General features: G+C 44.7%; 7 protein-coding genes and 2 non-coding genes across 9 annotated transcripts; 7 read left to right on the top strand and 2 right to left on the bottom strand.

The window, feature by feature from the left end:
- The first annotated feature begins 652 nt into the window (after positions 1-652).
- On the top strand, positions 653-1,876 carry LOC108034700 (uncharacterized). Its single transcript, XM_017109641.2, has 2 exons — positions 653-1,058; positions 1,296-1,876. Exons 1-2 carry the CDS (start codon positions 653-655, stop codon positions 1,790-1,792), a joined length of 903 nt encoding a protein of 300 aa, XP_016965130.1. The 3' UTR covers positions 1,793-1,876.
- A 285-nt stretch (positions 1,877-2,161) lies between these two features.
- On the top strand, positions 2,162-3,132 carry LOC108034674 (accessory gland protein Acp29AB-like). The gene has a single exon (XM_017109615.3). The coding sequence runs from the start codon at positions 2,187-2,189 to the stop codon at positions 2,973-2,975; it is 789 nt and encodes a 262-aa protein (XP_016965104.1). The 5' UTR covers positions 2,162-2,186; the 3' UTR covers positions 2,976-3,132.
- Positions 3,133-3,205: 73 nt separating this feature from the next.
- On the bottom strand, positions 3,206-3,277 carry Trnac-gca (transfer RNA cysteine (anticodon GCA)). Its single transcript has one exon. It is a non-coding gene; the product is annotated as a tRNA-Cys (tRNA).
- A 529-nt stretch (positions 3,278-3,806) lies between these two features.
- On the top strand, positions 3,807-3,878 carry Trnap-cgg (transfer RNA proline (anticodon CGG)). Its single transcript has one exon. It is a non-coding gene; the product is annotated as a tRNA-Pro (tRNA).
- A 433-nt stretch (positions 3,879-4,311) lies between these two features.
- On the top strand, positions 4,312-6,418 carry LOC108035608 (transmembrane protein 209). Its single transcript, XM_017111293.3, has 5 exons — positions 4,312-4,409; positions 4,466-4,770; positions 4,836-5,443; positions 5,499-5,828; positions 5,890-6,418. The coding sequence occupies exons 1-5, from the start codon at positions 4,387-4,389 to the stop codon at positions 6,250-6,252; spliced, it is 1,629 nt and encodes a 542-aa protein (XP_016966782.1). The 5' UTR covers positions 4,312-4,386; the 3' UTR covers positions 6,253-6,418.
- An 8,249-nt stretch (positions 6,419-14,667) lies between these two features.
- On the top strand, positions 14,668-17,484 carry LOC108034767 (odorant receptor 74a). Its single transcript, XM_017109712.1, has 4 exons — positions 14,668-15,552; positions 16,981-17,076; positions 17,140-17,322; positions 17,379-17,484. The coding sequence occupies exons 1-4, from the start codon at positions 14,668-14,670 to the stop codon at positions 17,427-17,429; spliced, it is 1,215 nt and encodes a 404-aa protein (XP_016965201.1). The 3' UTR covers positions 17,430-17,484.
- Positions 17,485-19,469: 1,985 nt separating this feature from the next.
- LOC108034653 (uncharacterized) lies at positions 19,470-20,525 on the top strand. Its single transcript, XM_017109592.3, has one exon. It carries the CDS (start codon positions 19,570-19,572, stop codon positions 20,182-20,184), a length of 615 nt encoding a protein of 204 aa, XP_016965081.1. The 5' UTR covers positions 19,470-19,569; the 3' UTR covers positions 20,185-20,525.
- An 80-nt stretch (positions 20,526-20,605) lies between these two features.
- On the bottom strand, positions 20,606-22,306 carry LOC108034454 (uncharacterized). Its single transcript, XM_017109339.2, has one exon. It carries the CDS (start codon positions 22,304-22,306, stop codon positions 20,606-20,608), a length of 1,701 nt encoding a protein of 566 aa, XP_016964828.2.
- Positions 22,307-24,277: 1,971 nt separating this feature from the next.
- On the top strand, positions 24,278-25,137 carry LOC108034664 (probable NADH dehydrogenase [ubiquinone] flavoprotein 2, mitochondrial). Its single transcript, XM_017109603.3, has one exon. The coding sequence runs from the start codon at positions 24,370-24,372 to the stop codon at positions 25,084-25,086; it is 717 nt and encodes a 238-aa protein (XP_016965092.1). The 5' UTR covers positions 24,278-24,369; the 3' UTR covers positions 25,087-25,137.
- The last annotated feature ends 796 nt before the right edge of the window (positions 25,138-25,933 follow it).

The following is a 25,933-nucleotide window of genomic DNA, read 5'->3' as shown; positions in this document are numbered from 1 at the left end:
ATGATGTTGTAAGTACCCCTTATCCGAGAATGGAAAGGTCTAACTCGTTGCGCAACTTTTTTTTAACAACTCTGTTAAAAATCGCATCAAAGCGTTTTCCATAGGCTGAACTTTCTTCTGTACTAAAGTTCACTTTTCCCGACCCTCTCGACCTCACCTCCGATCATTCCCCTTGGCTGAGCACCCACGGCTGTAAGAGGCAGCGATAAATGATTTAATTAAGCGAAGATTGTGACTTCAGTGTATTTTTTTTTTGCTGGGGGCGTGAATAACTCCACTAATTTCGGGGGTTACAAATTTTTGGGTACGCACGCTTTATTTCAATAAGCCGCGAGAGGGACAAATTGGCAACTACAGGCCCACCTGCTCCGCCGCCTGATGAAATGCCTGACGAAAGAGTGTGGAAAGAATTCCCCGGCAGTACCTCGAGGAGTCCCCACCAAGCTGGCGGCACTAATCGCTGCCGAAACGCACTGCAGACGTCTCAATGCCAGCAGCCAAGCGGCGATTTGAAACCGCGACTTGAAATTGTCTGACTGCAATTTGTCGCCACCGCTTGTAATGCCACCCACTCCAGGTGACGACATGTCTGCTGGCGGTGGGTTGGACCCCTATATAGTGCCCCGATCCGCAGGCGGCGCACTCAGTTGAAATGTTCGCGCTCCAGGGGAAGTTGCTCCCGGCCTTCGGCCTCTTTGTCGGTCTCTTTATAACCGTGTCAGCCGCCCAGGCACAGAATAAGTCAAGGGAATCGGAGTCCTGGAAGCCCATGCAGCCGCAGAAACGTCAGGCCATCGTGAAGTTGGACCCCCTCGGCTCTGCAGCAGCCAAGAGCTACGATCCTCCGCCGGAGTTTTACCGGGGACCGGGCTCAACGACCTCCAAGCTGGACAGCACAGCAGCTGGCTTTATATCCAAGCCGATTAGCTCGCTGCCTCCAGCTGGAGTGGGAGGAGGAGGACATGGTGGTTCCCACATTAGCAGCCTACATGAGAATCTCAGCGAGGCCTACGAGAAGTGGAAGCTGGGTGGAAATATTCAAGACCGGATTAGCGTGGGTGAGTCTAGAATATAAATCTTAAATTATATATTTATAAGTTAGTATTTATAACTAGAAAGTTATGACACTTTTTTATTTATCAAAAATTATCTCATATATTTTCTTTTAAGAAATGTAAATAATCAATTTGTAATAGAAATTATCCACATTTTCATTATGTTTTCCTTCTTTGGAGGTCACTTTCTCAATGAAATGAATACTATCAACATTTTCAATGCGTTTTATCTCAATGAAGGTCACTATGACGGCAGTGGAAGTGCTGGAAAAAGCTATGCCTATGATAGTCATCCATATCAGTACGACTACGGACCCTCTAATGGACACGGCTACGAACCAGGCCCAGCTCCTGGACACGGCTACTCCTCCAGCGGAGAGGCGGGAGTGCCGTACCATGTTTACAGACCCCGACCGGAGACGGGTCACTACCCTGGGCCACCTGTGGACTACTCCTACAGCTCGTATCCCATCGATTCCCACGAGATCGTCTCGCACAAAGGCTCGCCGGAACTTTCGCCCAAAGCCCTGCTGGCCAAGAGCTTCCTTATTCCGCTGGCCAGTGCCACCGTCCTGGGCATCGCCGCCGCCCTGATCAGTAATCCGCTCCTGCTGCAACTGGCTCCCGTTCCCGGCATTGGAGTAGGCGTGGGAGTCGGACCTTCAGTCGTCGGCAAGCGGAGAAGGAGAAGACAAGCTGTGAAGAGGGTTCCAAGGTCAGGGAGTTACTCGTTCTGATCTCTAAGCTTGAGTACTTTTCATCCTAAACGTTTATAAATCAGGAAATATTATAAAATAAAGTTATTATAATAAAGTTAAAAACATGTTTTTATTCAAAAAATAATTACCTATTACTTTAAAATTACATGAAATGAGAAAGTTATTATTTTCTTTCAACCTTAGGGATCTGGTGATTGTGGATTTTTGTATTTTAAACTACAAATTTGTCTCTTTTAAAATCTTCTCTTACAAGTGCATATTCAATTATGACAGACACCCTTTATTCGCTTTGCTCGCGATAAATACATATAGCATCCCACGATATCGGCATTATTACAGGGCTCTTTGAAGATAGAAAACAAATCCGGAATCAGTACTTCGAAAGCCTTTGTCTCGGTTGTTTGCTGCTAAGATGCTCAAGTTCCCGACTTACTTTTCGCTGGCAATCCCCATATTGGGTCTGTGTGGAACCGTGACAAGAGGTCAGGGAGCAGGACGGTCTGTATGCCTACTTCACGATCCGCCAAATCAGTGTGGAAAGTTCTGCCTGGAGGCACTGAAACCGATGCTCGATCACATAGCTATCCATCAGAACGAGTGGAGCAGCTGCGGTGCTCCGAACGAGACCCAGGCCAAGTTGGTTAGGATCGAGGATCAGCAGAAAGCTCTGAAGGATTACCTACTCAAGCTGAAGGAGTCGCTGGAGAAAAGGGAAGCCTCCTGGAAAAATGTTGTGCCCCTTGACTTAAAGACAAAACTCGATCGGATAGAGAAGCAACTGACGGACCTGCTGGAAGCTAAGTCAAAGGCCAAGGTTCCTGGTGTTTCTCCCCTGTTCCAACGGATCGGCGAAAGATTAATTTACGTGGAAAAAGCCAATCGTCGGAACTGGAATGCTGCTGAAGAATCCTGCCGGCTGATGGGCGGTCACCTGGCGACCATTCAGAATGATTCGGAGTTTAATGCTATTGTCAAAAAGCTGGAGGGGAGTACTAGCTACTGGCTGGGCCTCACAGACGTCAATACGGAGGGACAGTTTGTGTCCGTGGCCTCTGGCAAAACCGCAGCCTTCCTCAAGTGGAAGAGCGGCCAACCCAACAACCTACATGGCCGCGATCACTGTGTGGATATCTATAATGGCAATATGTATGACAGCGAATGTGGCGAAGAAGAAAATTATATTTGCGAGGCGGTGGAATAAGTAAAGTAATTAAAAAAAAACTAGTTAAAATGATTATCTATCTGTAAATGAAGGGCAGTATCCTATGATTAGATAGAGTCCCTGAAAATAGATTTATTGCGGATTAATAAAATAAAATAACAAATACTCTTTAAGCAGAATTATTGCTTAACCTGTTTATTGTGGTTATTTTTCTTTTAAATTTAAAAAAATAAAGAACAGAGAAAATCCAATTAAAGTGTAAAAAAACAAGGGGACACCCGGGTTTGAACCGGGGACCTCTCGATCTGCAGTCGAATGCTCTACCACTGAGCTATATCCCCATGTTGACACCGCGAGGCAACTTGCAAAAATGAAGCCCTCTGCTGGGGACACGTTTTCATACCCGTTCTTCATGGAGAGAAAGGGTATATTGTATTCGTTGAAAAGTTGGTAGTATCAAGAAGAAACAGTTTCCCACCTCATAAACTATTTGTATTCTTAACAAAGTTCATTAACCGACTAGATCTAGCCATGCTTGTCTGCATGTTCGAAAAGTGTTTTAGCCAGAGAGCTATGACTCAGCGTGAAGACTAAACAACCTACGTAGCCCAAGCTTACTCACAGTAGAAATCGCAAAAAATGCGACTTCACTTATTAAGAAACTACAGATAAATAAAGCCTCTCCAGTGACGTCAGCAACAGACAAATGGATAAGCACTCTTGTAAAGCGATAAGAAATTGTTAAGGAATCTCGCCAGCCTATTCTTTGAAAATGGTTAACAGATTAAGGGGTATCTGATAGCCGGAACACTGGGCAATAACTTTCCCTCGGGTTTTATATTGAGTGATTAGCTGCCCGCGGATCAACCCGGCTCGTTGGTCTAGAGGTATGATTCTCGCTTCGGGTGCGAGAGGTCCCGGGTTCAATTCCCGGACGAGCCCAAGTGAAGAAAGTACTTTTTTTTATTTAAAGGAAAATTTAATTTAAAAAAAGATGATTGTTTTAAAATTAAGAAAAAACTTTTAGCCCCTTTTTAAAACCACTAAAAGCAGATTATTTTTAAACTTGTTATAATATATACAAAATGTAGCCCTTTTGTTGAGGGTTCTAAAAACCTTTTTAAAAAGTTGATCCACTTTTCTTATCAGTTGGAATTTGTCTATTTTTGGCTGCTACATGCAATAAATAGCCAAAAACCAACCAAAACTGCAGCACTGCTCAAATAAAATATCTACACAACTTTACATGCATTTTACGCTACTTTTCTACACAACACAAAGAGCGACACCTATGTGACAAAAACGTTAAATCTTAATGGTATATTTTTGGTATATTTAGACTAACCATGACGGTATTTTGTTCTACGGTCACACTGAGCCACAGGCGCCAATTTCCCGGCATTTTCGCCATTTACTGACATTATTTTATATTTATACTCGCTTACAGACAATGAATTTCACCAGGAGCAATTGGTAAGTGCGTTGTTAATCACAAACCACTTGAAAAACTAACCCTCGAGTCCCCACAGCTCGCCGTTGAACAAGAATCCGGTGGTGCAGCGCAGCCTGGACTTGCGCTTGAGAGGCGCCCAGGCGAGACATTACCTCAAGTGGTGCTCCATAAATGTGGTGCTCCTGGCGGTGCTCCTCTTCGACATGTGGCAGGAGTGTCAACCCTTCTACCGGACCTACTGGTTCCTGGCGGAGTGCGCCATTACCAGCATGATAGCCCTGAGCGCGGTGGCCTGTTTCGGCAAATATTTGTGGTTATGGTTTGGCGGCGACCAGGTGATAGGAACCGATACCCAGAAGTGCCTGCTGGACGGCAAGGAAGGTGAGCAGGCCCCAGGCAGTCCAGCCTTTATGTACCATATCATCTAATCCCTTTATTTTTCCTAGACAACTCCTTTAGGACAGTCTGCGCCCGGGCCGTGAAGAAACCACGGAGCTACGAACCCGACACCGATGTGGAGGACGACATACCCATCATTAATTGGCACTCCTCTTTCGAGGACTCCTGCTGGGGCTCGCAGTCCATGCGCCGCAGTCCCAGTCCCACAAGAACGCCCCAGCAGACGAACCACAACACCTCCTACAACTCCTCAATGGTGCAGAACAACTCGCTAAATGCCAGCAACCTGAGCAACGAGTCCACCTACATGTCCCCGTATGCGGAAGTTCGTCGAGATGACTTCATAACCGATATCAGAAAGTTGCCCGCTATGATGAAGCAGGCAGAACGCGAGCGCAGCATGGTGGACAGCTCAGAGGCACCCAACGTCCAGAGCATGGGCTCGGCCAACTCCTTCTGGAACTACTGCAACAATGCGGCCTACATGCTGAAAACCACCATCTACCAGTTGTCGCCCGCGCCAGCTGTTTCCACGGAGAATGCTCCAACCTCCATTGAGGAGTTCGGTGGCTTCCAGTTCAGGGACAGCAATTCGGAGGTCATCAAGCGCATATCCACTGACAAACTGTCGCAATACGTGGCCAACCTGAGATTTGTAAGCAATCTGCTTTGGCTTTTTAACAAAATTTTAAATTTTAAACTTCTCGCAGTGGATTTCCACCACCATACTGCAGCGTTTGGTCAAGGAGATCAACCATGTGGACGACGTGTTCCGGCAGCGGGGTCTGTCTGACCTAAGGATCGGAGCTGTGAGTCTAGAGAGGCTGCGCAAAACAGCCGAGAACCAGCAGTTCGTGCAGACCTGTGCTCCCATGCTGCCCATGCTTTTGCCCTTCCTGGACACCTTCAGCAACCAGGAGTACCTGGTGCAACGCATTAAGGAACTGGCACAGGGTTCCTGCATAGCCGACTACCGCTGGAACTCGGGCAAAGCGCACAATGGGCAGGAGTGGGACGAGCACTTGCCCACCGATGCAGCTGTAAGTAGTGTTAATTAGGAAACTGCTTTTTTCTTTATTAATAACCCTATTTACTCTTCAGATATTGTTCCATTTATTCTGCGTGTACTTGGACAGCCAACTGATGCCGTTGCCGCAGGGCGGCGGGCGACCTTTCCACTCCCGCTACGTGCTCATCCGCGACGAGAAGCGCTCCACCAAGGACGTGGTGAACGCCGTGCACAACAAGGCCCACTGCGCCATTTTGACCACCAGCAACCAGCTCAACCCCAAGTTCAACTTCATCAGTGACAAGGAGCTGCACAATTGCGTGCACGACAGGAACAATCTGTTCTACGTGATCATTCAGTTCCTGATCTACATGCGCCAGCATCAGGAGTCGGCGCTAGAGTGCGTCAATCTGGGCAAGAGCGGCATCAACATCATGTGCGTCATCGAAGACTGAACTGCCCGCCAATCGGGATAACTGGCTATGACTACTTCTGTAACCACCACCTCTAAACACTCGTTATTTCTAAGCATCTTTCACTGACTCGACTATCGTTTGGTGCCAGCAGGTATTCCTCATCACTCGTTACTATTAAATTATGCATTTGTAATTATTAAGTTGACATACGACTGTTGTGGTTCCGCGGTTATCAGGTGTCGTGTGGCCTGCGGTCAGTGCAATTAACTTGTTTGGAAGTCAGGCGGCAAGATGGACTCGTGGACGGGTGTGTGCACAGGTGCCCGGCTTTAATTGCCCTGCCATGATTCTCACTATTGCCCAGTCAGTTGGGTGACCTGGTCAATGGCCCGGCCTGCGACTCCCACATGCTCGCCACTTTACACTTCCGAAAGTGACAAAATTAATGGTTTCCGCCGACGCTGTCGACATTTTGTCGAGTGAGAGACGTTGAGAAAATGCTCCAAAGTAGTGCGAAATGAAGGAGTCGCAAACACGGGCCCTCAAGGAAGTGTTGGCACTCCCGGAGAGGAGCCGAATGGCAGGATGGGCCCTCTCGACCGGCCGCATTACCATTTCTCTTGGCCATGCTCATTTCAGGGCTCTCTAGCTTGACGTTGAATCGGTTGGCTGGTTATTTTAATGCCACCCCCGCTCCCCAGGATGGCCGGATGGCTGGCACCTCGGGTGAGTAATGTGCCTGGGTTGTCAACTTTACACTTTTATCCCTCGCATTATATTTGCTTTACCTACACAAACACCCAACCCCCCAACGCCCAGCCACCCAACTTAACGCCCCTTTGTGTGTGTGTGTGGTGTGATATGTTTTCCTGATACTTTTTCTCAAGTTGTAAATTGGCTTAAAAATAATTTGTCAAAGCATTTCAGCCGGCGGAGATGCGATGCGATGCCTAAAATGGGAATTGGAGTTGGAACTTGGAACTTGGAGCAGCGCGGAGCCCGAGATGCTTGTCTCGAGCCATTTTCTTGTCACAATATTTGGACCCTCGGCTGATGGAGTGAAATTCCTTTAAAGAAACGCATGTGCGCGTCTTCATATCCAATTAGAAAAGTTTTCCTTCGACTGCTCCGTAATTGTGTTGATTAGTGCGGCTCGCTGGGTTGCTCCCGAGTGGGTGATGCCTGGGATTCGGGCGGATTCCCCTCCTAATACCCCGCTGTTGACAAAAGAAGGCTTCAGGCAGGGGGGATTGTGTGTGTCCCCAGCTGTTGGCACTTTAAAAAGAAATTCGCATTAAATTCGATTGGCAATCGTCTCACACTCCGGTTCAATGGGCATTTTCTTTACGACTTACACAAATTTTCATCTAATATCGCTTTGAAGCGGCTTAACTATCCTTGAGATGAGGACGTCGGGGGCGTGGATTGGGCGTTGGGCGGCGAGGAGAAGTCTGAGTGGGACACTTGTCGGCTGACGAAAGGGAAATCGATGAGAGGTGTTACAAATCCAATGACTGTAAACTATTTTATAAAGTCATTTTAATCTATAATATTTAAAACAGCATATAGGAATATGCTTTATGTAAATATAGTAATTTAAGAAATGTTCATGGCTTTATAACATCCTGGAGGTCTTAGAAAAGAGCCAAAAAAGGCTTTATAAATTTAGATATTAATTTATTCATTCAGTAATTTACTACATATTTATTTAATAATACACTTTACCAACATTAAGAGATTTTTTGATTATTTAAAATTAAATTGTACGGAAAATATAAAGTGTCCGTTTTTTTTTTTAATCCATAAAACACGCATTTAAATGAGATCAAAGCCGGGGAATTCGTGATATGAGAGAATGCTGAAAACATTAAAGGAGCCACCCGTCATTTTAATTTCATTGAGCTCCATAAAGCCCGATCAAACTGCGGACAGTGAAACTATTAAAATGATTTTATTATTCCGCCTCCGCCTGCCCGTTGGCCAGGCACTCACTTAGCCACCAAACTGAATCCGTGAATCCGTTGGCCCGGTCAACCAAATATTGACACACAATAAGCTGGTCGCCGTCCGGAGCTTTTACTTTTCGGCTTTCCTTTTTGGCTCCGCTTGTTTATTTATTTTGCCATCTACTCCGCCGGGGCATGGGACATTAATGAAAAAAATATTTTTGCCCATTATGCGCCAATATGGTCAGCCATATTTCGGTTTATTTAATTTTGCGCAAATAAAACGGAAGTGGCGTTTTTATTTCCCCCCGTCGTCTGGTGGCCTTCTCTTTCATTTTTTGTGGGGTGGCCCAGGAAAACGCGCTACATAAAATCCTGATGCTGATGCTGATGCCTTGCGACAATGTTCAAATACTGGGAATGTTGCGATTTTTTTTTTTTTTGTTAGCGCATATTTTCAAGCAAGCAATTTGGTGTAGCTCCAGTTTAAAGAGTCCTTGCTGGCGCGCCAGTTGCTAGCTTTCCCAAGCGGAGCTAAAAATGGAAATGGCTGTCGTTTCCTTTGAAACGGCGACTCACGATTCCCAACTACCGACCAGCGACCACCGACTCCGCCAACCAACGGCCATTAATGGCCGAAATGAGTTGCCATGCTCAGCTATTCTGCTATTCAGCTATTTGGCAGCAGCAGTTCTCGAAAACTTCGCCTGGATATGGCTTAAAGTCTCGCAGAGACATGCAACCGGATCGGCCATTGAAATATTAATTAGTCGTATAACCGCTTGGCCACTGGGAATTGCTGCAGTGCTCGCCCGACTGACGATTGCTGCAGTGCAACCACTCAAATCTGGTGCCACCTGGGCCACCTCCTCCTGCTCCGGCTCCTGCTCCTCCTCCTGCGGCTGCTCTCCTTCAACCCCCCACTGATAACTTACGCAACTAATCTGCGGCCTGGATGTGTGTACATACATAGATTCGTGCTTTGGGGGCTGCGGGGCCATTTGCATTTAATCGGATTTGAGCAGATTTCAGGTTGTTCTCCTGATTCCAGCAGCACGCAGCCGGGACCAGCTTCCAAAGTCCATTTGTTGTGTAATTTCCGTGTGCAGCATGAGTACTCCTGGCTGGCCGGCTGGCCGGCTGGCCGGCTGGCGGATGAGTGGACCACAAGCAGAACTAGTAAGCAAGTGGCATCATGACAAATTAACATGGGACAGGCTCTTTGTTCCAGACTCGATTGTTGATGCACTACCCTTAGTAGTTGCTTCCCTACTAAATAGTTCCTTTTAATAAAATGGTATTTGTCAGGATTTTTGTTGATGCCGATATGTATGTTCAAAAAATATTGTCTTTAAGAAAGTCAATTAACATAAAATGAAGCATTTTTAATTGCATTTTATTATATATATATTAAAAGCATAAATAAAGCTTATATTGTTTAATTAAATATAAAGGCATAGACATATTAATATTAATCCTTTTATTTAATACATATAAACTCATAGGTCAACAAATTGTTTAACTGGAAAATGTGCAAATTTCTTAGCCCCAGCTAGTAAAATATCTTAAATTTATTTAAACAGTGAAAAAAATAAAACCAATATGAGGTTTCTCTTAAGCCAAGCCAAGTAAAAAATGTATGCAATAATATTTCGTATCACAACATATTCCCCCAAGCAATTTGCAGGGTATGACAAGGGTATTCCCGAAACACCAACCTGTTCCACTAAGCTCTCATTGCGCGTGGGTAACGAACCGGAAATGTTCTTAGCATTTCCGCTTTATATCAAATATAAAAAATGACTGCTTTTAGACGTATTTGACAAAAGTTGTCTGTCACCCGCACTCACGCAGTCCGGGGATGCGAGTCCACATGCTCCGGCACCCACATATAGAGACATATAATTGCATAAATCAAACTCAAGCATGCAACATGAAAAATCGCATTAATTTATCCGCTCCCTGCTCATGCAGCCGCCGCCTATATGGGGCAGTGCCACGCCCGCTCCCCAGAAAGGCGCTGGGTAACATATCCGCTTATGTCAATTTTTTCCTACCACTCGGAGGCGGGCGATGGGACAGGCGGGCGGCATCATCAACGCTGCTCCTTGTGCTCCCCATCAGTTGTCACTGTCAGTTTTGGCTTCCCCTCCAGTGTTTTGTCACAGCTCCTGGCTCCTGGCAGTGGGACCTCCCACTTCTAACTCTCATGTCGCCCGGTTTGTTTGTTTAAATGCTACATTTACTTTATGGATTGTTGCTATATTTTTTCTTCAACTGGCACAGCCCCAAATGCCCGGGAATGCCGTATAAATTTCACGTCAATTTTCATACAGTGGGGGAGCTCAGCTGGGTGAGCCCTTGACGGATTGTGACCTGTCAGAACTTGCTTCCTTTTAATAACTTGCCCACACACACCCATTCGCCCACCGCACAGGATGTACGGCTACATCCGCTAATAACCGGGCTCTGGCTCGGTTTCCCTTTTTGCCCACTTTAAGTGTCCTGTTCACGCTACATATGTAGTTTAAAATTCCTCATAATTGGATTCCCAGCTTGCAAAGCCCATTTTTTATGGCCAGTCTCGGACCAAAGAGTAGCCGGCTGCATGTCAAAAGGATTTTACAGTTGACGCGTGCAAACCAAAGCTTTTGCCACCCAGCCAACCCACCAACTAGCCCACCAACTCACCCCCTGGATTCCGAGCCCAAGGCACTCATGCGGGGTCCTTTTTTTTTGGTGGGCCGCCCAGAGATGGCGGGATGAGCCTAACCCGGAACCCCACACATGTGTGAGCTGGGGATGTGATGATATGTTCCATTTCACACGGCAGCGGCAATCCTTTCGGCCGCACACAGACATGCCACGCTCCACATACTCCGGCCGCAGGAGCCGAGATTTATGCTTTCTTGTAAACAAAATAACGGACATGCCCGAGGCCGTTCGGCACAGGAACAGGACCTTCAAGGTGGCACTGGAGAATGGGAGGATGGGAGGAATCCTGGGCCATCCGGCTGACAGCGGGATTAGGCGCATGTAAACCTGCGTGTTCGATTTGCAGCTTTCTTGGCCCCATCCGCCTTTCAATCGGATCATCATGGCTGTGTGTCTGGCCTCAAATGCGGGATGAGATGTGCGTTGCCATAGACATTTTAATTATTCAGGGGTTTTTCGGAGAAGAGTTTGTTCGTCTGTCGGCATGTATCCCCCTTAATTTTCCCTTTTTTTGTGATGTTTTCCCTCCCCCTTACTTCCAGTGACTTTGCTTATGTTTCTTTAATAATGTGGGAATCATGCCCTAAATCGGAAATCAGTGCGTATACTTGATATGAATATAAAAGATATCGAGGCTGAAGTGGTGAAGTAAAGCGTTTATTCAAACACATCTTGTTATGGCTTAAAGACCATGAGTACCATGAATTCATGTTAAGAGCGTGTACTTGAGTTGAATATAAAAGATTTTAAAGGAAAAGGAAAAAGGTTTCTTTAAAGCAATCGTGCAAAAGAAAATACTATAAATAGTGTTTGGAAACCAGGCCCAGGATCAACAAAAATTTAAGCAGACTAAGTCCTTTCTTTTACAAAATTAAGAACAAATCTTAACGAAACAGGTTTCCCAGAGGCCACTTTAAAAATTTCTGATTTTCTAGGAATTACTTGGCACATGCTGGCAAACTTTTTGAAATTAAGACCATTTTCATTACGTTTATCGACTTCAGCACAGAACTGTGTGTTTCAGGGAATTTTCGGAAAGCAAATACCTTCCTTTGTTCCACTGACCAGATCCCGGAGATGTTTCCCAATTATGTCTAGACAATGGCCACCACCAATCCCCCAGTGCATCTGCATATTTGGTTTTACCTTCCTGTGTTTTTATTTATCAGACTGGGGACCCACGTGCGGAGGGCGGTACAGCCTTAGGCTTGCCTGCCATATGAAAATAAACCAATTTGCATATATTTTACATAGTGGGGGGGGGCAGGCGGAGATTTTCGTCGAAAGCTGGATATCTGGTCACTCATACGCCGCGTGTGCCACAGGTTGAAGGGAACGTGGAAAATAAAGGGAGGTGCAGCTTAATTAAAGTGAAAACTGAAAGGGCCATGGAGCTTGCAGCGTGAAAAATTCCTTAAAAATAGTTTTTCTTTCCTAAGTAGTTAGAAAGACGCACAAATAGGTATGATATTTTTTCTACATTTTTTGTTGATAAATTTTGTAAGGAAAGGAACAAATGAAATATATTTATATATAATATTATTATATTAGTTTACCCATCTTATAACTTCGAGCCAAAACATTTTATTATAATTATGTTTCCCCTTTTTAAAATCTCTCACAGAAACTTAAAAGCAACAGATGTACAAATAGGACTTAAGGTTTTTTAGATATTCTGTATTATTTAAGTTGTTTTTGGGTATTTTCTCGGTGTAGCTTCCAGAAGGCAAACCAATCGGAATCTCTGGCCCTTTTGGCTCTCAGCTTCGGTTTCGGTTTCAAGTTTGAGCTGGCTAATTGAGCAAATCCGCCCAAACGGCTTTTGTTGGCCCACTTCCGGTCGTCCTTGCCGGTGCGCGTAATTATAAATCAATTGTCGGCCGGGGCTTTATGGTCCTGATTTGCCTTTCCGTTTGAACACCATTCGGTAGTTGGAAAACGGAAGTCGAGAATCGGGTACCGCGAGATGTGGCAGCAAGTTGCGTGACATTTGGCCAATCCCTCGGGCGGTTTTCCCAGACTGTTCGTGCCTTTTCGCAGGTCTCTCTGTTTGCCATCGTCCAACGCCGCTCGTTTGCTTTCAATCTGCGTCTGGATGTTTTCAATTTCTTTGGGAATTTGTTTTTACGCAAAAAATCGAAGCGAGCGAATCAGCAGAATTCCATAACTCAGCGTTTGCCCACGGCCCACACAGCTGCAGATACAGATACTCGGGCAGCTGCAGATACAGATACGGATTTATGTGTACCCGTACGTATAATGTTTTTTATGTGTTTATATTTGAAGCGTTCTTCCCCGCCGGCGGTTACTTCTTTGGCACGAGCATGGAGTGTCAGTCTGACTTCTGGTAAATATTTTCGCAGATTCGTACACCCGCGGCGGCTGTGGGAAATGGCCCCGTAAACGTTTAATAAAATATGATTTCAATTGATTCGAAACTCGCATTTAAACCGACTGTTGCTCCAGATATATACGTGAGCCGTCCCGCCGGCAATCAATAAAGCAAAAAACCAAATGCCCCAAAGAGAGACTCCTCCTCATCCGCATTGGCAGCCCGGATCCGCATCCGAATCCTTCGTCGCCGGTCCCCGGAGACTGGCGCTCGCCTTGACTTGGCCCTCGGTTATCCGCTTAGATCACTCAACTAAAAAACTCAATTTGCATATTAATATTATTTGGGTTTTTTTTTTGTTCGTTCCTGTTGTTTGGCCTTTCCTCAGCCTTTCATCCTTTTATCAAACAAAAAGAACAACAACGGGCGGAGAATCAACAGTAGTGAATTGAATTTGCTCTGCTCCGACGCCCTTTCGGTCGTCCTTTGATATGGCCAGGATCCGGGGCATAACCACACATGAGCAGCTGCTCCCAGGTGCATACTTTGGGGGAGTACCCTCCTCTCCCTCACACTGGGCGGTCCTGGAGCCTTGGATATCCTGCCTTGCGCCCACCTGGCGCACAAAGGCCGAGCTGTCAGTCAGTGTGTCAGGGCAATTTCGTTTTTATTGGAATTATGTCCGTGTTATTTTAGCATAATCATAAAAATGATTGTTTGCGGTCGTCCGTCGAGAGGAAAAGCAATGAAGCCAGTGGATTAGGAGAAGGATTTCGTTTTAAAGTGGAGCAAGGCGTTGAAATTTTCAATGAGGCTTTAAATCAATGCTTCTTAAGCCGTCAATATGTGAGTTTTAAGATATAAAAACACCTTAATCTAGATTACTTTGATAAGCTACTTAACGTGTTTCTTGAGATATTTATTATCAGATTTAATTTGAGATTTTAAAGGTAATTAATCACTTAAAAATGGAACCAGTTTTTATAAAATGATTCATTTATTTGTTATTCTGAATAACATTGTTATTTTAAGCTTATTAACAATAATATTTATCCATTTAAAAAGGACAAAAAGCTTTCGTCCGTACATACTATTTAACTTAATTGATTGAACTGACAATTATACGCAATTTAAAATGAAACTACGATATACGTATTGTTTTGACCAAATGTCATTGGATTGATTTGAAAGTAGAACTCATGCCAAAAAGCTTTAATAATTACGCCTTAATTAACTCCAAACTTTGGCACTTGATTGGAATTCCAAATCGAAAGCAAATCAGCGTTGCGGCTGGTTTCCTGACTGGCTTTTGGTTTTGGTTTCGATTTCGGCTTTATTTTGACAAACGCAAATGAAACTGAATAATTTATGATTGGGTCATGAATTTAATATTTCATCAGGCCGGCGGCAATTAAAATTAGAATATAAATGGGAGTCCATCCAGGGGGACGTCGTGCAGTCATGTTGTTCCATCGCTACAGGCCTCGTCTTCCCGGCGGAGAGTTGGCCCCGATGCCCTGGCCCGTGTCCCTTTACCGAATCCTGAACCACATAGCCTGGCCCCTGGAGGCGGATTCGGGTCGCTGGACCGTTTTCCTGGACCGAGTGCTGATTTTCCTGGGCTTTCTGGTCTTCTGCGAGCACAACGAGGTGGACTTCCATTACCTGATAGCAAATTGGCAGGATATGGACAACCTGCTGACAGGCATGCCCACATATCTGATTCTGGTGGAGATGCAGATACGCTGCTTTCAGCTGGCCTGGCACAAGGATCGCTTTCGGGGCCTGTTGCAGAGATTTTATGAGGAAATCTATGTGGCGGAGGAGTCGGAACCCCATTTGTTTGCCAGGATACAGAGGCAAATGAGGGCCACTAGGCTCAATTCGACCGTCTATCTGCTGGCCCTGTTCAATTTCCTTCTGGTCCCCGTGACGAATGTCATCTACCACCGTCGGGAAATGCTCTATAAGCAGGTGTATCCCTTCGACAACACGAAATTGCAGTTCTTCATCCCGCTCCTTGGACTCAACTTCTGGGTGGGCTTCGTCATCACCAGCATGCTCTTTGGCGAACTAAATGTCATGGGTGAGCTTATGATGCATTTAAATGCCCGATATGTCCAGCTGGGACAAGATCTTCGTCGTTCAGCCCAGCGGCTGCTGGAAAAAGGTGCCACTATAGACACAGCCTCCAGTTATCGGCGGGCCTTAACCCACGTCCTGCGGAGGAATGCAGCCCTGAGGAACTTTGGCCAGCGGATGGAGGAGGAGTTCAGTCTGCGTATCTTCGTCATGTTCGCTTTCAGCGCTGGTTTGCTCTGCGCCCTGTTTTTCAAGGCTTTTACGGTTGGTAATAGTACGGAAAACTTTTATATGGAATAGTACAGAATGCAACCACAAACTAAAATGTTACCTTCTTTGAAACAAATAATTTAAATGTAGAGTTTTAGAGAATTCCATCACAAATTCAAAGAGGTATGCCACGCTTAAATCGGCTTCAAATTATTCAAGTTATGGGATCTAGAAGTGCAGATTTGGGGTCCCATTTAGAATCCTTTGAAAATACGTAAAAATCGAACATGAAAATGGGCTAATATTTTGACCCTCTTTAAAAAAGATAATTTAAATGTTAGATAACAGAGAATTCGACCACAATTTCATAGAGGTATCCCACGTTTAAATCGGCTTCAAATTACTCAAGTTATTAAATTTAGAAGTGCAGATGTGGGCTGCCATACAAAATCCTTTGAAAATACGTAAAAATCGAACATGAAAATGGGCTAAAATTTTGATCTTCTTAAAAAAGGATGATTTAAATGTGAAATAACAGAGAATTCGACCACAATTTCATAGAGGTATCCCACGTATTAATCGGTTACCAGTAACTAAAGTTATGGGATCTAGAAATGCAGATTTGGGGTCCCATTCAGAATCCTTTGAAAGTACCGAAAAATAGAACATGAAAATGTGCTAAAATGTTGACCCTCTTTAAAAAGAATAATTTAAATGTTAATTTACAGAGAATTCAACCACAGATTCATAGAGGTATCCCACGTTTTAATCGGTTTCCAATAACTCAAGTTATTAAATTTAGAAGTGCAGATGTGGGCTCCCACACAAAATCCTTTGGAAATACGTAAAAATCGAACATAAAAATGTGCTAAAATTTTGAACCTCTTTAAAAAGAATAATTTAAATGTATAATTTGAGAGAATTCGGTCACAATTTCAAAGAGGTATGCCACGCTTAAATCGGTTTCAAAATATTCAAGTTATGGGGTCTAGAAGTGCAGATTTGGGGTCCCATACAAAATCCTTTGGAAATACTTAAAAATCTAACATGAAAATGTGCTAAAATTTTGACCCTCTTTAAAAAGGATAATTTAAATGTTAATTTACAGAGAATTCAACCACAGATTCATAGAGGTATCCCACGTTTTAATCGGTTTCCAATAACTCAAGTTATTAACTTTAGAAGTGCAGATGTGGGCTCCCACACAAAATCCTTTGGAAATACGTAAAAATCTAACATGAAAATGTGCTAAAATTTTGACCCTCTTTAAAAAGGATAATTTAAATGTTGAATAACAGAGAATTCGACCACAATTTCATAGAGGTATCCCACGTTTAAATCGGTTTCCAATAACTCAAGTTATGAAGCCTTGAAGTGTCTTTTTGGTTCCCATTTCGAAACTCAAATTTCCATAGATATTTATTTTTGGTCTGATAAATATCATGCGCCCGAATAATTTCTGATCTGAGGTCTTATTTACAGAACCCCTGGGGTAATGTGGCTTATATTGTGTGGTTCCTGGCCAAATTCATGGAGCTGCTGGCCCTGGGCATGCTGGGCTCTATTCTGCTCAAGACAGTAGGTGGTTTCTCTGTAACGTGTCTCCCCAAAGTCTATTTAAAACTTATAATACCTTCACAGACAGACGAACTGGGTATGATGTACTACACCGCTGACTGGGAGCAGGTTGTCCATCGGTCGGACAACGTTGGGGAGAATGTCAAACTGATGAAACTGGTGACTCTGGCCATCCAACTCAACTCAAGGCCCTTCTTCATAACCGGTCTGAATTATTTCCGCGTCAGTCTAACAGCAGTACTGAAAGTGGGTTACTTTTCGGATGATTTCATTTTGTTAGTTTATTGACTTTAGCTCCATAGATCATACAGGGCGCCTTTTCCTACTTTACGTTTCTAAATTCGATGCGGTGAACTGGATTCTGGATTGGCGGCATAATTGTGTTGCCAATCATTAGGAAGTTATACGTTTCCTGCCATCATTTGTGGCCTGACCCACGGCCATTTGTCCGCCCCGCAAACAGGATGCATTGCTCCACTCCCAATCGCCCGACCATTTACCTTTGTGTGCTGGATATCCGCTGACAACAATGGAGCTCTCGAGCGCATTAACACGTGCATGACTGTGATTTATGCACCGCCCACTGCAGGACCTAGTGCAACTGGAACTGCGACTGCAACTGCATCTGCCATTCGGAGCATCATCAATCCACTGGATCTGCACTCTCTCGACTCCTAAGCAGCACATTTAGGACGGTGCGAAATGTGGTGCTGCGTTGACAGCTGCAATCCGAAGACGTTACCCGGCATATATCCATATCGATATCCATATAGCCATAACTGTCAGCCATGACGGAGTGGCAGCAATTGGCAGGGGAGAGCGGCAGCCCCAGATACCGTGTCAGTATATATATATCCACCGATTGGAGGGTGGAGTACATTCCCATCTCCACTAGCCATGGCACAATGCAATATATTCACTATACCAGCGCTTACAGCAGTGCTCAAAATAATAGATGTAATGGCAGGCTTTGAATAAAATATGAGTTTCTTGGAAACTTATAAAGAGTTTAAAAAAACTTTCCTCTAAATATTTGTATACCTAATAAATATTTTTAAACCCAGATTTTGGATAAATAGATTTATTCTTATATCTTTGTTAGATCTAGGAAACTAAGACAAAATATGGCAAAATATACTTTTCCTACCACTTGCCATCTGCCAAGGACTATTGTTTTGAGCACAGATGCCATATAGAGAAAGCATGCAAACTCCGTCTGTGTGTATATGTGTGGATACATAAATCGGGGAAAATGTCGTTACAAATATTTTATAACAGGAAATCCGTTATTTATACGCACATTGTGCTGGCAGTGGGGAGAAATGGGGAAAGTGGGGCTGGGATGTTGGCCTGGTGGGCTGGTAGTAGGTGGCTCGGTGCTGAAGGAGATCAGCAGAATGCAAAGGCAGCTTCAATCGGCACTTGGAAAATATGAATGAATGTTGTTTGCCCGTCGCTCGACAGTCCTGCGGTCCTGAAGCTCTCAACCAAACCCCCCTTCTAGAGACCATCAATTGCCTGATTGAAGCGACAAAATGCGAAATCCTTATGAATTGGCTACAATTTTATTTATTATTACTCGTTTTATTTGCTGCCTTCTACTTGGAGTAGATGCACTGCAAAAAATCCAAGCAATAGCACTCATATATCAATCCATACAAAATTATATAACCTCTTAGAAATGGTACTATTCAAAGAACTTTAAAAATGTTACTTGTTATTGCAAGAAATCTTGGTATGTTTTAAGTGATATTATTTAGAGTGTACTTGAATAGGAGATCCTTTCTCCCGGCTCAATCCCAGTCACTGGCACCTCCCCAACTTCTTTCAATATTTCCAATCTTCTCCACCGTCTTCACAATGCAGTTCTGCAGTTCCGGCGACGAACGACTTGTTTTGAGCCAAACAAAATGACGTTCCCAAGGCGATTCCATTATGCTGGCCTGCAAAATGTTGGCAAATTGCAAGCGCGCAATTGATATTGGCTCTGTGGATTGTGTGAACAAAGTGTCAATACCGTCAGCTAAAGCAATAATAACAAAAAAAGAGCAAAGCATTGCCAAGGGGCAACGCTGGAAATGCATAACTTTTCGTATAATTTGAATGGTAAACTAATAATTGCTTCCATGATGGCAAAATAACAATACAAATTTGCGTCAGTAAAGGCCAATTATATTTGGAAGCTTGGGAAAATAATTATTTTTTAGAAAAGTGGGTCAAGGCATTTTCAAAAGAGAGACATGCACCCTACTTGTTGTAAGTCTCTCTTTATATTTTTAATACTCTTTTAAAAAATATTTGAATCTTATGTTTTTCAGTGGTTTTCCTTATAAGATTTCGTAATCAACTTATTTTTCTGACAAGGCATTTCTCTTCCCAAGTCATTAGTAATGTTAAAATCTATGCATCTAGTTAACTGGAGATAAATTGTATTTTGTTTTGTAGCTATTCTAGAAAGTTTCAAAATTACAAGTTAGTTCGTATTGCTTAGAAATGGCCAGAATCCTCGCCAGCTGGCTGTGGGTCCTTCGAAAGATTCGCCTGCACTACGATGTGATCGGTCATATTGCCGCAATCTGCTTTCTTGTGCTGGGTGTCCTGGACTATGGGTACTCCTTCCACGGAAGGGACCTCCTCTGGTGGCGGCAAAAGGTGCTGCAGGAGGAGATAACTCCCCTGTCTGTACTTCTACACATTGGTGGCGTGAAGATTGCCATTATCCTGGTCCTCACCATGTGGAGCTATACTCGTCAAGCGGCAGAGAGGCGTTGGCAGAGACAACGGGACATGCCCATCACTTGTGTTCGCAAGCGGTACTGCCGTTTCCTAATTATGCGCCTGCTGGCGTCCTTGGACCAGCTCATCCACCATCACCCTCGAATGGAGGACTTCCTGGAGCGGCACAAGGACTTCGCCGATGCAGTGGAGCTCTTTCGCTGGCAGGCTCGAAAGCTCTTCGAACGAACGGATCTGCAACTCTGCCTGCCACTCCATGAGGTTCTTTCAGTGGATGATCAGCAGGAGCAGGACCTCCTCCACCAGGGCTACGATGAGAAATTACAGCGGCTGCGGGAAATGGACATTCACATGATGGTCTACGAAAACTGAAGGGGTTGGGGTTGTTACAAAACCGCTTTACCAGTTGCCAAACTTTTTAATTGGGTTTCGGCAACAATCTTGGGTTGGCTGTTGTTAATTTCACTTTGCCAACATGTTAATTTTAATGCAGCACACGCGTGTGAGTGGGGTTCCCAGGTCCCCGAAGTGGCAGGTCCTCCTCCCTTTGCCCAGATAACTTCGCTGGAGTGCGGATGGGGCAGATGTCATGGTATCCTCGATGGCAGCTGGGCTTGAATTAAAGTTTCCTCACAAAAAATCGATGTGTTATTTAAATTATATTATCTTAATTAATGCAGAAATAATAGAATGATATTGTATAGTCTTTTCCATACGCTATTTATATTTATGTGGTTTAACAATTCTCTACTTGATATAGTAATTTTTAAAATAATAAAATTATGTTTCTATATTAAAGAAATATGCCAGGCTGATCTGAATTATCGTACTCAAGAGCCTTACGATCATCAGGCAGTAAAGGATTATAGCGATATCCTGGGGGTGGTTCCAGGGGTGGTCGCTTAGGAGGTGGTCTCAGGGGTGGCGGTCTTTGGGGTGGTGGTTGCGAGGATAACATCTCATTCCCTTGGCCACCACCCTGCCTCCTCCAATGACCCACTGGGCGCAGTTTCACAGGTGGTGCCGAGTGCACCGGATTCTGCTGGTAGAAGTGCTTGTGGATGGTGACTGGCCTTAAGGCCAGCTTCAGCTTCTCCTCCTGTTTGTGGGCCAGCCACCTCTTGTGCTCGAAGGCATTTACGTTTCTTTTGACCCCGAACACCAGGTGCAGGAAGGGCTTGACCAGCACACTCAGCGCGACAAAGCCCAGGAAGCCAAAGACGGCGGGTGAGATCAGGGTGAAGAGGAACACGCCCAGTGTGAAGGGATTGAGGACCGTGAAGAAGGCCACGAATTTCACGAAAGGATACAACACCTGACCCACGTGGCTCATGTACTCCTTCTTCTTTTTCTTGAAGATGCTGTTGTGCCTCAGCAGATACTTGATCTTGCTCAAGGGACGAAAGGTAGTGGTGGTGGTTTTTGGTTTTTTGGTGGTGGTGGTGGTGGTGATCAAGGCGTCCAGTAAGGCTGTGGGTATGGTTTGCACTGGCACCTGGTTGGCCGGGGGATAGGGATACCCATGGGGATGGTGGTAGTGCGGCGACTTGGTGGGGTTGGCGAAGATCACTTGGCCGGGCTGGAAAATGGAGTGCTGGTCGTGCTCTTCCGGTTTTTGTTGCTTCTTCCGCTTCTTCCGCTTGCCCTTCTTCTTCTTTTTCTTGTCGCCCTTGTGCTTCTTCCTCTTCCGCTTCTTACGTCTCTTCTTCCGCTTTTTCCGGCGACGGCGACGTGTGCGTTTCCGGCGTCGGCGTATTCGTTTCCTTCTGCGGCGAATGCGTTTCCGTCTCCGCTTCTGACTTTGCTTGGCCCGAGATTCGGGTTTTAGCTCGGCCTTGTGTTCGGCTAGGGCATCCGAGGATTTAATGGGTTTTTCCACCAGATAACCCTCTTTAAGATCCTTTTTTATGAGATCTTCTACCAGGGTTCCCACTATATGAAAAGGTTTCACCGTAGTGGTGTGTTTATTTGCCTTAATGTAGTCCTTTTCCAGTTCTTGCAGCACAAGAAAGGGCTTTACGGTTGTGGTCTTGAGCTCATAAGCCTTTTGATCCTTGTACAATTGTTGCAGGACATGAAAACTAGTGTTTGGATGGGCCTGCAGCCGCTGAGCCTCCTGCTCCTGCTCCCAGCCCAAGTGCTGGAGGATACTGAAGGGCTTCGCTGTGGTTGTGCGCCGCCATTTCGCCTCAAAGTCGTGCTGCAGTTGATCGAAAACATGGAACATGGGCTTCCCCCGGACGAGTTCGCGCCCCTCGACCTCCCCGGGGTGCCTGGAAGGGGGCGTGGTCGTCAGTGGCAGTGGCAGTTGTGCACACAAAGTTTCGTATATTTTTGCAAAATTAAAAACAGGGAGAACCGGGCCGCTAAACTCCAACTTTGCTAATCCATCACGCCCGTGGCTGCGTGCCGTACCACAGTTTTGTGCGAGGAAAATCAACAGAAATGTGGCAAAGTTGCTAACACTTTTGGCACTTCGTCCCTTCGTCCCCATTTCGATTCATTTTGCCGGCGGAGAAGTCCTTCCACGTCCTTTCTCCCTTTTTGGCTTTGCGATTGAGTTTGATGTTTGATTTAATTTCAGCCTCCACTCCAGCGCTGGCCAACTACAACTAAAGTCCGGCTCTTGGCCATTGCCACTTCATCAGCTCGGGGAGCTGGGAAACTCGGTAACTCGGGGAACTCGCCAACTTGGCCAACTTGTTGAGCCCGTCGACGGGGTCAAAAAGGGGAGCAGGGCCCATTTCACTTTTCGCCGACTCTTGATTTCTGGTTTTCCGTTCTGTTCTGCTCAGCGCTGTGCTGTTCTGGCTTGTTTTCGCTCCTCCCCGGAGTTTCTTCGCATAAAAGTAAAATTTATTACTACTTAGTACATTATCAACGGGCTCTGCTACTCGCTTTCGGTGCTTTTCCCCCAAACCCCAGCCATGTTATGACAAATTCCCCTACAGCCAAAACAACTTGCAAAGCACTTAATTATGTTTTGGGCACAAAAACCGAAAACTGCCGGCCGCCAAGAAGCGGGGGAAAACGAGGCCGAGACTATCACAACACAAATTATGTGAACTGCCATGCAAAAGACTTTGGAAAGTACTTCGTGGCCAATTGCAGTTCCCATTTTGTTGCCGCTTTTTGGGACCGCCAAACTTTTGCCTGGCCAACATGCACATTCACAAGCAGATTTATAGGTATTCTCTGGGGTCGCCGACCTCTGAAAAACGATGTTTGGACTTTGGAAGTACGTTTTATAAATTGCGAACTTTGTTTTTGATTTTAAAAATCAAAGTTTTTGACTTTGTGTTACTTTTCTAAAGAATTTTTATTCATTTATTAAACGAAATCTTTATTTCATCACTTTCTAGTGATAATAAGATCATTTTGAAAGTGGATTTAATACCCTCTGTAAGGCTATGAAAATGGTTTATTTTTATGACTTTTGGCTGGGGTCCGACAAAAAATTCCGCCTGTTTTGGGGGCGACATGTGCTCTGGTTTTTGGCTGTTCGCCCATTACAAGTGCTTACAACATTAACGTTATGCTATCTGCAGTGAATGCCACTTTGAATTGCCATTATCCTAATTGTTTATTATGGATTTTGATCGGATACTGCGCTGGCATAATGCCTACGTTTTACGATCCAATCTTTCACATTAATAACAAATGAGCCGGGGGACAGGTGTCGATAAGAGAGTTTCCCTATCATTGCGATTGTATGTAAAATAAAGTGTAAAGTGCTCGGAAAAATGGTATATGGTAATGGTATCCCTTGTCCCACCCGCTGAAAGCGACCTGCAGCACTTATATTGACAATTAAGGAAGGCATGCAATTTGAACAATTTGCGGCAGGGGGACTTGATTGGCATGCTGTGACCTCGTCCTGCGGATTGGCCATCTCCACGTTGTCATGACGAGCAGCTGGCCAACTCAATTTGATTGCAATTTCGCCTGAACACTATAATTTACAGAAAAGTTGAAAAGGGAGAGGAAAAACAGAATAATTAAGGTGGTCACTGTCTCCATTATACCGGTTAGTAAATATTAAATCAAGAACACAAAGGGAAATCATTAGTGAGGCTTTAAAGTAAACCTAAGGCATAAGTTAAACCTTGAACTTACAACAGGTTTAATATGCGATTTTATTTCAACAAAAACATTTTTCTAAATTCTTTCTAGTATATTATTTATTTATATTCACAATAATTATATATTTAAAATTAAACTATGCATTTTTTTTCTTATTACTTAAATATACATATACAATTATTTGACAATTCATTGTCCAACTAAATCTCATATTTATGAATTTTAAATGTCATTATCGTTAGTTCAATGGCTTATGATACTGATTGCATATGTTTGCATTTAATGACCAATAAATGCAAATATTGTTTATTGGAAACTCTATATTAGCAGCATAAACCGCTGATAGCCGCTTTGATAAGATATTTTCTTTGTGCACGAGTATTCCGAGAGCAGAATGTCAAACCGATAGGAATTTCAATATTGGTCGTTGAGAAAGCCACAAAGGTTTAAAATACATATATTTTTCTGGACAGTATGCAGCGTTTGCTCCGGGGATGCCGTTCCATGCACATGTCATCCGTGCTCCGGACTGGAGGCCAGATGGACGCCTGCGCCATGAGGGATACGCTGAAGTTTGAGTTCTCGGCGGACAACCAGCGGAGGGTCAAGGCCCTTTTGGCCTGGTATCCGGAGCCGGAGTGGAAGGGAGCCCTGCTGCCGCTTCTGGACATTGCCCAGCGCCAGCAGGGTTGGCTGTCGATCAGTGCCGTTCAGGCCGTGGCCGAGATTATCAAAGTGGACCCCATGAAGGCCTTCGAGGCGGCCCAGTTCTACACCATGTTCTTCATGAAGCCGCGTGGCAAGTATGTGGTCAGTGTTTGCACCTCGACGCCTTGCAAGTTGCGCGGGGGCGATGAGATCTTCGAGGCCTGCAAGAAGGCCCTCAATCTGGTGCACGGACAGACCACTCCGGATATGCAGTTCACGCTGAAGGAGGATTACTGCATGGGCGCCTGTGTGAATGCGCCCGTTCTGGCGGTCAACGATGATATGTACGAGGACCTCGATGAGAAGAGTCTGGCCGACATCCTGGCGAAGCTTCGGAGTGATAAGCTGCCTCCCGCTGGTCCGCAGAACGGGAGATGTGCCAGCGAGCCCAAGGGCGGACCCACCACATTGAAGAGCCCGCCTCCGCCGCCCGGCTTCATGATGCAGGATCTGCCTGATCCGAAGACCAAGAAGTGCCAGTAGCCATTGATTAAGTCTTAAAGCAATAAATTCCGCCTGCCAACGGGAAAGCAATTCGCGCCCCTCTGACTTGCGAAGGGTTCCGGGGTTCAGGGGTCAGGGGCTAGCAGGCCAACAGCTGTTGTTTTGCTAAGCTCCTGCTCAGCGTCCTCCGTGCGCTGCCACTGCACTTTATCCCTGGCCAAAGGACATGCTCAGGATTTCTGCAGCGCTGGCACAATAAACAGACGGCAGCAATGACAAAACAACAGGACAACACAAGATAGGGGCTGTGATGGGTGGCGGCGAAGTTTGAATGCCCTATTATTCTGGTTATTTAAAGGAAAGAAATGTAAAGATATGGGAATATTCAAGTATTTTAAGGGTTTTCAATTTGAATTTTATTATAAAACTATTTTTGATATTAATGAAGAACGTTTGAAGTAAATACGATTACCAAAACTTGTTTTATTGACCCTCAAATAATATTTAAGTTTGTTTTAAGCGTGGTTTTTATATAAATTTAAACATGAATAAGCAGATAATTATATATTCTAAAGATAATATATTTCAATTCATTTTTAAACATTTTTGAAGTTTGTCATTTTTGTATTATTGGGGGACGATACATTTTAATAGCTAATATCATTTTTGTGTTAGATACCATTTTATTTAAGAAAGGGGATTAACACGACGGCTTGGTTTGATGATAAATCCAACGAATATTCCTCCGACTGATTTGAATAACCTTGCGGCAAGGGTATAGCCAAGCCCCATGTCCTGTCAGCTATTCCGGCAAGCAATTCGCTTTGGTCCTGTCCGTTCGCCTTCACCCTTTCGCCACCTCCTGGCTGGCCCCACCCGCTTGCCA

The sequence above is a fragment of the Drosophila biarmipes genome, chromosome 3L (genome assembly GCF_025231255.1).
Source record: "Drosophila biarmipes strain raj3 chromosome 3L, RU_DBia_V1.1, whole genome shotgun sequence".
In the NCBI taxonomy this organism is placed as follows: domain Eukaryota; kingdom Metazoa; phylum Arthropoda; class Insecta; order Diptera; family Drosophilidae; genus Drosophila; species Drosophila biarmipes.
Note: the sequence above shows the minus strand (reverse complement) of the source record. Positions and strands in the feature narration are given on the sequence as shown.

What these genes read in the sequence shown, in the direction of transcription:
- LOC108034653 (XM_017109592.3), top strand. Translation starts at nt 19,570, where the DNA reads ATGGCCAGAATCCTCGCCAGCTGGCTGTGGGTCCTTCGAAAGATTCGC.
- LOC108034700 (XM_017109641.2), top strand. Translation starts at nt 653, where the DNA reads ATGTTCGCGCTCCAGGGGAAGTTGCTCCCGGCCTTCGGCCTCTTTGTC. An exon ending in TCAAGACCGGATTAGCGTGG is followed by an intron (nt 1,059 to 1,295) that starts GTGAGTCTAGAA and finishes ATCTCAATGAAG; the next exon opens with GTCACTATGACGGCAGTGGA.
- LOC108034767 (XM_017109712.1), top strand. Translation starts at nt 14,668, where the DNA reads ATGTTGTTCCATCGCTACAGGCCTCGTCTTCCCGGCGGAGAGTTGGCC. An exon ending in TGTTTTTCAAGGCTTTTACG is followed by an intron (nt 15,553 to 16,980) that starts GTTGGTAATAGT and finishes TCTTATTTACAG; the next exon opens with AACCCCTGGGGTAATGTGGC. An exon ending in GCTCTATTCTGCTCAAGACA is followed by an intron (nt 17,077 to 17,139) that starts GTAGGTGGTTTC and finishes ATACCTTCACAG; the next exon opens with ACAGACGAACTGGGTATGAT.
- LOC108034674 (XM_017109615.3), top strand. Translation starts at nt 2,187, where the DNA reads ATGCTCAAGTTCCCGACTTACTTTTCGCTGGCAATCCCCATATTGGGT.
- LOC108034664 (XM_017109603.3), top strand. Translation starts at nt 24,370, where the DNA reads ATGCAGCGTTTGCTCCGGGGATGCCGTTCCATGCACATGTCATCCGTG.
- LOC108034454 (XM_017109339.2), bottom strand. Translation starts at nt 22,306, where the DNA reads ATGGGGACGAAGGGACGAAGTGCCAAAAGTGTTAGCAACTTTGCCACA.
- LOC108035608 (XM_017111293.3), top strand. Translation starts at nt 4,387, where the DNA reads ATGAATTTCACCAGGAGCAATTG. An exon ending in CCTGCTGGACGGCAAGGAAG is followed by an intron (nt 4,771 to 4,835) that starts GTGAGCAGGCCC and finishes TATTTTTCCTAG; the next exon opens with ACAACTCCTTTAGGACAGTC. An exon ending in ACGTGGCCAACCTGAGATTT is followed by an intron (nt 5,444 to 5,498) that starts GTAAGCAATCTG and finishes AACTTCTCGCAG; the next exon opens with TGGATTTCCACCACCATACT.